The following is a 12,128-nucleotide window of genomic DNA, read 5'->3' on the forward strand; positions in this document are numbered from 1 at the left end:
TGGCTGCAGCTTTAAACACATCCCAGTCTGTCAGAGCAAAACAGTCCTGTAAGATGCCCTCAGTCTGTGGGGTCCAGAGTTTAACCTGTTTGGTGATAGGGTTTGTTTGTTTTAGTCTTTGTCTGTAGGCCGGGTACAAGAACAAAGAGATGTGGTCTGACTGTCCAAAGTGGGGGCGGGGTGCAGCCCTATACGCACCACGTATGTTGCTGTAAACATTGTCCAATGTGTTATTTTTGCGGGTGGGAATGTCCACATGTTGGTGATATTTGGGAAGTACAGCCCGTAAATTGCACTGATTAAAGTCGCCAGCGGCGATAAAAACAGCATCAGGGTGAGCCGTTTCTAGCGCGCTGAAAACGTTGTAGAGCTTGCCGAGCGTGGCTGTGGAGTTGGCTCGTGGAGGGATGTAAACAGCAGCTATAAACACAGCAGTGAATTCCCTCGGTAGATAATAGGGACGGCATTTCAGCAGTAAAAACTCCACATCTGGCGAGCAGTGCTTATAAACAGTCTGTATATCTCCACACCACGAGTTGTTGATAAACACACACACACCTCCTTTAGCCTTACCGGAGGCTGCGGTCCGGTCTCCTCGATGTAATGAATGAGTCTGTAGTTGAACAGAGGATTCCGGGGCTTTCTCTGAGAGCCAGGTCTCGATGAAAATCAGAGCGCAGCATTCTCTCATTTCCCGTTGTGATGTGATCCTTGCTCTCAGTTCGTCCAGTTTGTTTTCCAGAGACCGCACGTTAGCTAACAAGAGGCTGGGTAGCGGTGGTCGGTTAGCGCGGGCCTTTAGCCTAGCATGAAACCCTCCCCTCTTGCCTCGCTTACGTCGCCGTCTCCGGAGCACTCTCCTCAGGTCATATTCCTCGTTTGAGCTCGGTGCTTCGAGGCCTTCCTGGGGGTGGCGGTGGTGGTTGCGGGAGCGATTAATGAGTTGTAGCTCCGGTGGTATAAAACTGGTAAAATCAAAACGGTTGGCTGAGTTAGCGATGTCCATCAATGCCTGTCTGCTATATGTTAGCAGTGCATTGCATTTGTGCACTGTAGAGAAAAAAATAAACAAACAAAAAAGAAGAAAAAGACGGCATTCAAGTGGGGAGTGAGCAAACACGTCTGCCTCGGGGGGCGCCATGATGTGATGATATGCGTGGTTAGTAAGTTTTGGGGGGAAAAAAGTAACTGAAATAAGGCCATAAAACCCACACTAAATGGTTCTGAATAAGACTTTTGAGTAATCAGTCTTGTAGGCAAGAATATTTACTTCAAATTATGTGAAAATCATTCTGCTTACTCATTCACAGAAGACAATATATTGATTTAAATTTTTCAAGACATGTTTTGTCATCGAGGGTCTATATGCGAGGGAGTGGCAATAGCCTTGAATATTAAGTGAGTCTCACCTGAGAGACAAAAGGCCCTCCCCTAATGGCCAATCAGTGTGACTGTGACTGTGAGCAAGGTAAGAGAGAATGTGAGGAGATTGAAAAAAAGTTTTTTTTTAATTATTTGTATTTTATTTACAACACAGTATAATCAAAACATACATAATGAAGGTCAAAGACACATTATTGTGCACACTGATCTAACCACAGAGATGTGAACAGACTTTGAGTCATTCCTGCAACAGATTTTGTTCAACAAGTGAAACAAGTACATCATACCTGATATTTACGTGTGCTATTTAAGTGTTTCTACTTCTTTCCATGGATTCAAGAAGAAAAAAACATAATCAGTAGAAAAGGAGCTTGTTTTAACATAGAATATCAGTGTAGTTGAACATCTGATGTTGGTACAGCGCTCTCAGAGGAAAACGGTTTGAAGAGACATCAGGATACATCTGGTGCTGGTATCTGATTCAATAAAATACAAACAACCAAAAAAAAAACATTTGTGAGCATGTTAATATCAGGAACATCTGTATGTATATATATATATATATATATATATATATATATATATATATATAGGTTTTGTAGCCATAGACTCACACATGCTTTGGACTATCATAAAAAAAGAGAAAGAAATCTTATATCTGAGAAACTAATTATTATTGTTTAGCACGTTATTAAAATCTATTTCTGAACAGAGTAGGCTATTAATAATAAACATGTACTAAACATACTTAGATTCGTAGCATTCATCATGTTACAATGTACACTCATATTACTTTTATTGTTTTATATAGAGCATGAAAACATCATCACGCCGTATGAAATTTAAACACAATGAATTGCCTATCACATTCAAAATGTTTTACACGATTTCAAACACTGTAGTCAGGAATTATAGTTTGGGAAAAACCCAACTATGATTTTGTAGTCGTATAGTCTAGTATGTAAGAAAGAAAACAATAATAAGAAAACAGCTCCTCCGTGCTGCTACAGCTGCATGTTACTGCTCTCTGATCTTCAGAACGTCAAACAAACAATAACTGTTCATCCACACAGCACTGTAATAATCCATGTATATTTACTGTATATTCACCAAAATGCATCCTGTACTGTACTATTGTACTATCAATAAACACTTCATCTGATTGTTAGCTGTGCTTTCACGTTCAAAAGTCAAGATTCGATCAAAACGGGAAAAAAGCGCTCATAAACCCTTACCAGACGCGCATCCTCTAATCTCCATGGCGCCACTGATCGTTCTTCATTATCTATAACTTTTCTTTTCATTACCAAAGACCGCATTTATCCGTGACGCCGATGCATCAGCCTTTCAGTGCTATTCTCTCTTTCAAAACATTCATAAAAACTACAAATCCCAGGCGCAACACAGCTTCAGCGCTGTCCTGGAACCTCTCTCTACCCATCCGCTGACCCGTCCCTCTGCTGACCCAGAGCTGTCAAATATCACACCTCTGAATGGGCGCTGGGCTGGACACAATCTGACCTACTGCAGCTCACTGAGCAGCACAGAGTTATAAAACATAAGAGAAGCTGGCCTGAGCTCTTATGTTTTGGAGAGCGCATTTGGCAAAAAGTGAGTTTTTTGTTCTGTTACAAACAATGATTTCTCAACGATGCAAGCACACAGAAACATGAAATGGTCTCGTTTGAAAGAAGAGATCCTAATCTAAAACATAATATAGAGTTTGTGGCTGTTTGCAGCTGACTGAAGCAGTAGTACGAGTAGGAATGTGACCCAAACAAAAAATTTTACATCGCAATTCTATTGAAGATAATTTGTTCTGTGATTGTCACACAATGAAATAATCTATGTAGGCAAATTCCTGAGAATGAGAGCTTTCTTGTGAAATATGACTTGACTGTATTGTGAAAAATATAAAAAATACACATTATTTGGAAAAAAAAATATCGTTAGGCGGAAATTTGCTTAATTTTACTGCTTTATGTATCATAAAACTAAAAGTGGTATTCATTGTAAAGAAGATACCATATATGGGCTGATACCATATAAGGAAGGCTTTGAAAATGAAGTATAAACATTTTTAATGCAAATTCTTACATTTTATTTAATCTGTGTGTCTGTAGATGATCTTTTTATGTTAATTCTTAAAATGTATTTAAACTCTTCCAGATTTTCTGGCTGTAATCTCTCAGATCAGCATTGTGAAATTGTGTCTTCAGCTCTTCAATCCTCAAACTGTGTCCTGAGAGAGCTGGATCTGAGTCGCAATGACCTGCAGGACTCTGGTGTAAAGTTTATTTCTGATGGACTGAAGAATCCAAACTGTCAGCTGCAGATACTGAGGTATTAACAACATATAAGAGATAATTTACAGTCAACTGGTCACAATGTTGATGTGTGTCTGTAGATGATCTGACTGTGTGTGTGTGTGTGTGTGTGTGTGTGTGTGTAGATGATCTGACTGTTGATGTGTATTCTGCGCTCTTCCAGATTTTCTGGCTGTGATCTCTCAGATCAGCATTGTGAAATTGTGTCTTCAGCTCTTCAATCCTCAAACTGTGTCCTGAGAGAGCTGGATCTGAGTAACAATGACCTGCAGGACTCTGGTGTAAAGATTATTTCTGATGGACTGAAGAATCCAAACTGTCAGCTGCAGATACTGAGGTATTAACAACATATAAGAGATCATTTACAGTGAGCTGGTCACAATGTTGATACATGTCTGTAGATGATCTGACTGTGTGTGTGTGTGTGTGTGTACTGGTTTTTGTGGTTTACGGAACAAAATTTGTTTAATAACATGGGTGTGACAGAGGTATTACAATTTGAAGGTGGTTTATGAGGACACTGCCTATGTCCTCTTAAATCAAAAGGCTTAGAAAACATACTAAATGGTGATTTGTTTTTTTTAATCTAAAAATGCACACAGTTTCCTGTAAGGGGTAGGTTTAGGTGTAGGGTTGGTGTAGGACAATAGCACATACAGTTTGTACAGTATAAAAACCATTACGCCTATGGAGAGTCCCGTAAACCACTAAAACAAACGTGTGTGTGTGTGTGTGTAGATGATCTGTCTGTGTGTGTGTGTGTGTGTGTGTGTGTGTGTGTGTGTGTGTGTGTGTGTGTGTGTGTGTGTGTAGATGATCTGTGTGTGTGTGTGTGTGTGTGTGTGTGTGTGTGTGTGTGTGTAGATGATCTGACTGTGTGTGTGTGTGTGTGTGTGTGTGTGTGTAGATGGTCTGTGTGTCTGTAGATGATCTGTGTGTGTGTGTGTGTGTGTGTAGATGGTCTGTGTGTCTGTAGATGATCTGTGTGTGTGTGTGTGTGTGTGTCTGTAGATGATCTGTCTGTGTGTGTGTCTGTAGATGATCTGACTGTGTGTCTGTAGATGATCTGTGTGTGTCTGTAGATGACTGTGTGTGTGTGTGTGTGTGTGTGTGTGTGTGTGTAGATCTGACTGTGTGTCTGTAGATGATCTGACTGTGTGTGTGTGTGTGTGTGTGTGTGTGTGTGTGTGTAGATGATCTGTGTGTGTGTGTGTGTGTGTGTGTGTGTCTGTAGATGATCTGTCTGTGTGTGTGTCTGTAGATGATCTGACTGTGTGTCTGTAGATGATCTGTGTGTGTCTGTAGATGACTGTGTGTGTGTGTGTGTGTGTGTGTGTCTGTAGATGATCTGACTGTGTGTCTGTAGATGATCTGACTGTGTGTGTGTGTGTGTGTGTGTGTGTGTGTCTGTAGATGATCTGTCTGTGTGTGTCTGTAGATGATCTGTCTGTGTGTGTTTGTAGATGATCTGTCTGTGTGTGTGTCTGTAGATGATCTGTGTGTGTCTGTAGATGACTGTGTGTGTGTGTGTGTGTGTGTGTAGATGATCTGTGTGTCTGTAGATGATCTGACTGTGTGTGTGTGTGTGCAGATGATCTGACTGTGTGTCTGTAGATGATCTGACTGTGTGTGTGTGTGTGTGTGTGTGTGTGTGTGTGTGTGTGTGTACTGTTTTTTTTGGTTTACGGGAACAAAATTTGTATAATAACATGGGTGTGACAGAGGTATTACAATTTGAAGGTGGTTTATGAGGACACTGCCTATGTCCTCTTAAATCAAAAGGCTTAGAAAACATACTAAATGGTGATTTGTTTTTTTTAATCTAAAAATGCACACAGTTTCCTGTAAGGGGTAGGTTTAGGTGTAGGGTTGGTGTAGGACAATAGCACATACAGTTTGTACAGTATAAAAACCATTACGCCTATGGAGAGTCCCCGTAAACCACTAAAACAAACGTGTGTGTGTAGATGATCTGTCTGTGTGTCTGTAGATGATCTGTCTGTGTGTGTGTGTGTGTGTGTGTGTGTGTGTGTGTGTGTATAGATGATCTGTCTGTGTGTGTCTGTAGATGATCTGACTGTGTGTGTGTGTGTGTGTGTGTGTGTGTGTAGATGGTCTGTGTGTCTGTAGATGATCTGTGTGTGTGTGTGTGTGTGTGTGTGTGTGTGTGTGTGTGTGTCTGTAGATGATCTGTCTGTGTGTGTGTCTGTAGATGATCTGACAGTGTGTGTCTGTAGATGATCTGTGTGTGTCTGTAGATGACTGTGTGTGTGTGTGTGTGTGTGTGTGTGTGTGTGTGTGTGTGTGTGTGTGTGTGTGTGTAGATGATCTGTGTGTCTGTAGATGATCTGACTGTGTGTCTGTAGATGATCTGACTGTGTGTGTGTGTGTGTGTGTGTGTGTGTCTGTAGATGATCTGCAGTTAGTTCAAAATGCAGCCGCTAGGCTTTTAACGAGTACCAAAAAATGGGATCATGTTACACCAGTTTTACATTCTCTGCACTGGTTGCCAGTGCGCTATAGAGTCAATTTTAAAATTCTTCTTTTAGTGTTTAAATCACTAAACGGTTTGGCCCCTGCCTATCTATCAGAATTATTGATTGTACATCACCCCCTTTTGTCTCTCCGGTCGTCCAACCAGAGATTATTATGCGTCCCAAAGTCGAAGTTGAAATGCAGGGGTGACCGCGCTTTCTCAGTTGCTGCACCAAGATTGTGGAATGCTCTGCCCCTCTGTATTAGATCTGCACCTTCACTATCTGTTCTTAAATCCATGTTGAAAACCCACCTTTTTGAATTGGCATTTTATCAATAAGTACTTTGAATTTCAATATTTTTGTTTTGTTTTGATCGTAGATGATCTGACTGTGTGTCTGTAGATGATCTGACTGTGTGTGTGTGTGTGTGTGTGTGTGTAGATGATCTGTGTGTCTGTAGATGATCTGTCTGTGTGTGTCTATAGATGATCTGTCTGTGTGTCTGTAGATGATCTGTCTGTGTGTGTCTGTAGATGATCTGTGTGTCTGTAGATGATATGTCTGTGTGTGTCTGTAGGTTGTCTGGCTGTATGGTGTCAGAGGAAGGCTGTGGTTATTTGTCTTCAGCTCTGAGTTCAAACCCCTCACACCTGAGAGAGCTGGATCTGAGCTACAATCACCCAGGAGATTCAGGAGTCCAGCTGCTCAAACACAAACTGAAGGATCCAAACTATAAACTGCAGATACTCAAGTATGTCAAACACTAATACTGACATACCGAGTGTGTATGTGTGTATGTATGTGTGTGTGTGTGTGTGTGTGTGTGTGTGTGTGTGTGTGTGTGTGTGAATGATGCAGATCTACATTAATATGTGTTTGTGTGTTTATAGTGTGGATCATGGAGGACAGATCATGATGACAGCAGGACTGCGAAAGTGTAGGAATATAAACGCGCGCACACACACACACACACACACACACACACACAATGTCTCACAGACACGCAGGGGCGGACTTAACCAATAGGCGAGGTAAGCGGCCACTTAGGGCCCCGGGGAATCAGGGGGCCCCGTCTGATATTTGCGTAACATATTTGGCAAATGCACCAGTATGTATTTGTGTTATGGAGAGCATCAAATGTTCACTCACCACTCAAAACGGCAAGTTTTTGTCAGGTGCGGAGTTCTGCAAGCTTGTGAATCCTCTCATTATAACAACGTGTAGATAAGATGTAAATAAGAGATTCATTGTGCAGAGAGCTTATTAACGGAACATCGTGAGATCGCGATGAACTGAAGTGAGTGACAGCTTTTAGTGATTATAGACGGAGCACTCTTTGTGCGCATTCTACGGTCATTTCAGAACAGTTATATTCACCTCAGTAAATAAATTGTGTTTCAAGTCATAATTTTATTTGTATTGATGTTTCAAAATGACTCTCTTGTGTGCTTTTCCTAGGCGCGCCAGCGCAAACAATAAATGCAAATTAACTATGAACTTGAAACTCGTATAAATGCATGAATGCAATGACTGGAGATTATCGTTTAATAGATTATATTTTCGATTTGTTTCTCGGCAAACCCGATCATATGCCTTAAGAACACTTGGAATATGGAACAAATTGCATGGGATAATTTTTATGACATTTTAATCCTTTTTGGAAAAAGATTGAAGAAGTTTACAACTCAAAGTGCAAGCATTTAAAAAAATATATAATGTCTTTTTTTTTCAGAAAATAATCAGAAAAAAATAAGGTAGCTTAATATGGCTTTAGAACAGCATCAGGTTGACTAATTATTTAGGCTACTTAAGTTGTGAAGGGGTAATAGTTAAAATAAATAATAGCTATTGTAGCACCCTGGCTTAAGAAATGTTGGACTCTTCAACTGATGATTCATAATGAGCTTTTTTTAAAGGTCCGTCACCGTAGATTTGCAGTAATCACCGTCAAATGCCATAAGACATCACAAATCACCCTAAGAGCTTATTCTCCATTTAAACCAGGAGCTAAATCTTTGAAGTTCTCTTTAACCGTAAACCTTTGAGTGAATCGACCATGTGCGTGTTATCTGCACTCCGTACTAAAATGTTTTGATCACGCCACAATATATGAATATCAAAATAAAAGAATTTACTACCACAAGACATATAAACAAATAAAAACCCAAAAATCCAACAATTAAACATAGTACACATTCAAAATAGACAACGTAATTAATTTTCTAATTTTTTCATATTCCTTAAATGATTTAAGTAAACAGTATAAAAGAAAATAACATTAACCAAATCATTAACAGCTATAGCTAGAGCTAGCGAGCAAAATAAGGGTTACGCGTAAAAGAGCATTATAGTTATTTTGTTGGGGCCCCGTACCTGAAATTTGCTTAGGGCCCCCAAATCACTAAGTCCGCCCCTGCAGACATGCACGCACGCACGCACACACACGCACACACACACACACACACACACATAGATTGTTGTTTGACTGTATCACTGAGCTCATCTCATAGACTCTCATTGTTTTTCTATCAGCTTAATAAGGTCTATAATGTCTTTTTTAACTAGTTAGCAGTGTCTTATTTAGTAAATTATCTCAGCATTCACTGCGCTTCTAGGATTTGAAAACATCTGGGGCTGTGACCAAAACATCAGGGCAAATGGACATGATTGGAGGCTCACATCATACTCATGTAAGATGTAGTGAGGCAGTGGTGGGTGGTCCTGCTTCCCTGTAGGGGGGTCTGGGGGCATGGCCCCCGGGAGAAAATGTTATACATTTTAAATTTAAATGCATTAATCTGGTGCACTTGAGAGTTCAAAAATAAGATCTTCAACCCATTTTCTGTGTTCAAACTGAACAAACAAAAAAAGTAAATGACAATCTGAAAAGGGTCTAGAACCGCTCCTGGTCAGAGTGTCCCGTGTTCTTCTTTGACCCATGCTACACCCCTCCACTGGGTTTTTTAAGAACTGCAGAAATTAAGTTTATATGGTACGAGCGGATAGAGCAATGTCTAGTAACATATTAAACCGATATCATGATTTACAGCTCAGATACAGGTTTTCACAAAAAATAATAAAATAAATAAATAAATATTATATATTATAATATTATATATATATATATATATCTAAAATGATAAAAATCACATTTCAGCCTTTAAATGTTTTTTTTTTTTGTTTGTTTTTTTCAAATTTACAGCTCTGCGTGTTTGCTGTGTAAAATCATGGGTGGATTTTCATATTGATCTGAACAAAAACAACAAACAGGCCTGTGTTGTAATGTGTAATCTACATTAGCTCTATTGTTTATAATACATTGTATTTTAACAGTTTTGTTCAATAAAACCATATGATTTCTTGCTTTTGATACTTTATTTAAAGTAATTACTATTGCATTATTGCTATTATATAGGTATTTTAAGTAATTTTAAAGGCTATTGTTCACTTACATCTATTTTATTACCACACACAAATATATATATATATATATATATATATATATATAATTAATTATAGGGCCCTATAAAATCCGTTTTATTTCCAAATTAATTCCATTTTCATTTTTCTATACCCTGTTTTAATGGTTAAATCAAATTTTATTAATCAAAAGCCTGTCTAATTCATTGAGTTTTACAGTTTTATCTTTACCAAATTCTCTTTTCCGTTATTTTATGGGTTCCATTAAATTTTAAATTATATATAAATTAATAAATTATGAATTATGAAAATGAAGTATTTTAGTTTACCCTGAAAAATCCTCAAACTTAATCCTGAACTTGACCAAACAATGATTAATCAATAATATTTATTTAAAATATGTTTCAAGTTTTTTTTTTTATATATTCCATCTTTGGTTAACTTTTTCTTTAACTTTTTAGCATTAAATAATTTCAAATGTTTGCTAAAATAGTTGGATGTGGTTCAGTCCTGTCTAGAAAATGTTCCAGCAGCCGTCACTGATGTATATTAATGTGTAAGAAATTAAGATATTTCTGTTCAGTCCTGAAGCTGTGTGTGACTCCTGTCAGCTTTAACAACAATCACCATCAGTCTAAAGCAGGAGTATTCAATTACACTACAATAGAAATACATATTAACACAATATATATAGACGTCCAGTCTCTAGATTTCCTTTCCAGTGGAGGTCCACAAAATGTGTGTGTGTTCAGTGGAGTGTGTGTATGAGCACAAATACACTGTATATACAGTCTGTCTGCACAACTGATGAACTTTACACTTACTGAACTGAACTGAATCAACACTGAACTGACTCGAGCTCTAGAATCACACTATTGGCTTGTTAGAGCTGCTTTACAGCACAGTCTCAATCTGTTACTGCTTTGAAACAATCTGTACTGTAGAAAGCGTTATAGAAATAAAGCTGACTTGACTTGTATTCATGATAAACCCACAACCGCTGCTTTACACAACACTAGTCTGCACTGTTTTAGGCCTGACAGGGTTTTTCACAGAGTTTTGTTTGGGCTCCAGAAGTCTAGGACCAGCACTGCTAGTGAGATCTGAATCATTAGTCGCTCTTCAACAGCTTTCACTATATTAGTGAACACATTTGAGAAGAGTGAGGACAGTCTGGACTTTAGCTGTAAACACACACAGACATCTTCACTGTTGTGTTGTTCTTGATGTTTCTCTCTTCTTGTGTTCAGATGCCTGTGAACTCACACTGGATCCAAACACAGCACACACTGAACTCATTCTGTCTGATGAGAACAAGAGCATCACATGCGTGAGATATCGTCAGCCGTATCCTGATCATCCAGAGAGATTTGATGAGCATGAGCAGGTTCTGTGTGTTGAGAGTCTGACTGGACGCTGTTACTGGGAGACTGAATGGAGCAGAGATTATGCTGATATATCAGTGTCATATAAAGGAATCAGCAGGAAAGGAGGGAGAGAAGACTGTGAGTTTGGATTCAATGACAAATCCTGGAGTCTGATCTACTCTGGTAACAGATTCTCTGTCTGGCACAATAATAACAGAACTGATATACGTGCTGACCGTTCATTCTCTAATAGAGCAGGAGTGTATGTGGACGTGTCGGCCGGCTCTCTGTCCTTCTACAGCGTCTCTGACACACACACACTAACACGCTTACACACATTCAACACCACATTCACTGAACCCCTCTACGCTGGATTCAGGGTTGATTATTCTGGTTGCTCAGTGTTTCTGTGTGATATTAAACGATAGAGAGACTCTCTGTAAATCTTTCTGATGTTCACATGCACACAAACTCATCAAATCTCACATCATTACATTTGTATTCATTCATAATTAAATAGTTTTTCATTCTTAATCTAGAAGTTATAAATCTAGATCAGACACACATACTGTTCTGAATCTTAAACAGATGAATAAGTTTGCTTTAATATTTCTATTGTAAACTGATGATCAAATGTAATAAAAGTGTATTAGTGACTGATTTAATGATGAAGTGGTTTTTGAATCTGATGTGAACTGATGACAGTATGAATAATGATGAATGTGATTGAGATCAGCAGAATGAAACTCAGAATGAATCCGTCTCCTGATCGTCTGCTTTATTTTTCTGTCTGCGCTGATTTAATCATATTCATTACTTACTACAAAACTGAAGTCAGAAGAACACAGACTGCAGGAAGGCAAGCCCCCAAATTATTATTTTGAGTTGGTTAAACTTAAATACGTTTAAATTTTCTTTTTCGGGCGCCAGACAAGACAAAATTTGTCAAGTCAAAATATGTATATATTTTAGTTTTTAGTTCCCAGATAGACTCTAGATTGAGCACAAACAAAGCCACCGATACACAACGTGCCAGTCACACAACAGCACAAACAAAACTTGGGTTTAAATAACACACTGAATATAAATGGGGAGTCTCTTCAGATCTTCCAACGACTCCGTGAAAGAGAATGTTTGTAAGTCATGAGCACTTG

General features: G+C 38.7%; 1 protein-coding gene across 1 annotated transcript in view; it reads left to right on the forward strand.

Moving 5' to 3' along the window:
- Positions 1-11,639, forward strand: part of LOC131524325 (NACHT, LRR and PYD domains-containing protein 12-like) — a 31,378-nt gene extending 19,739 nt beyond the window's left edge. Inside the window, 5 exon segments of the mRNA XM_058751392.1 lie at positions 3,553-3,726; positions 3,874-4,047; positions 6,765-6,938; positions 7,078-7,124; positions 10,858-11,639. Coding sequence (XP_058607375.1) covers positions 3,553-3,726; positions 3,874-4,047; positions 6,765-6,938; positions 7,078-7,124; positions 10,858-11,402 — 1,114 coding nt within the window. The 3' untranslated portion in view covers positions 11,403-11,639.
- The last annotated feature ends 489 nt before the right edge of the window (positions 11,640-12,128 follow it).

Source organism: Onychostoma macrolepis, chromosome 01 (genome assembly GCF_012432095.1).
Source record: "Onychostoma macrolepis isolate SWU-2019 chromosome 01, ASM1243209v1, whole genome shotgun sequence".
Classification (NCBI taxonomy): Eukaryota; Metazoa; Chordata; class Actinopteri; order Cypriniformes; family Cyprinidae; genus Onychostoma; species Onychostoma macrolepis.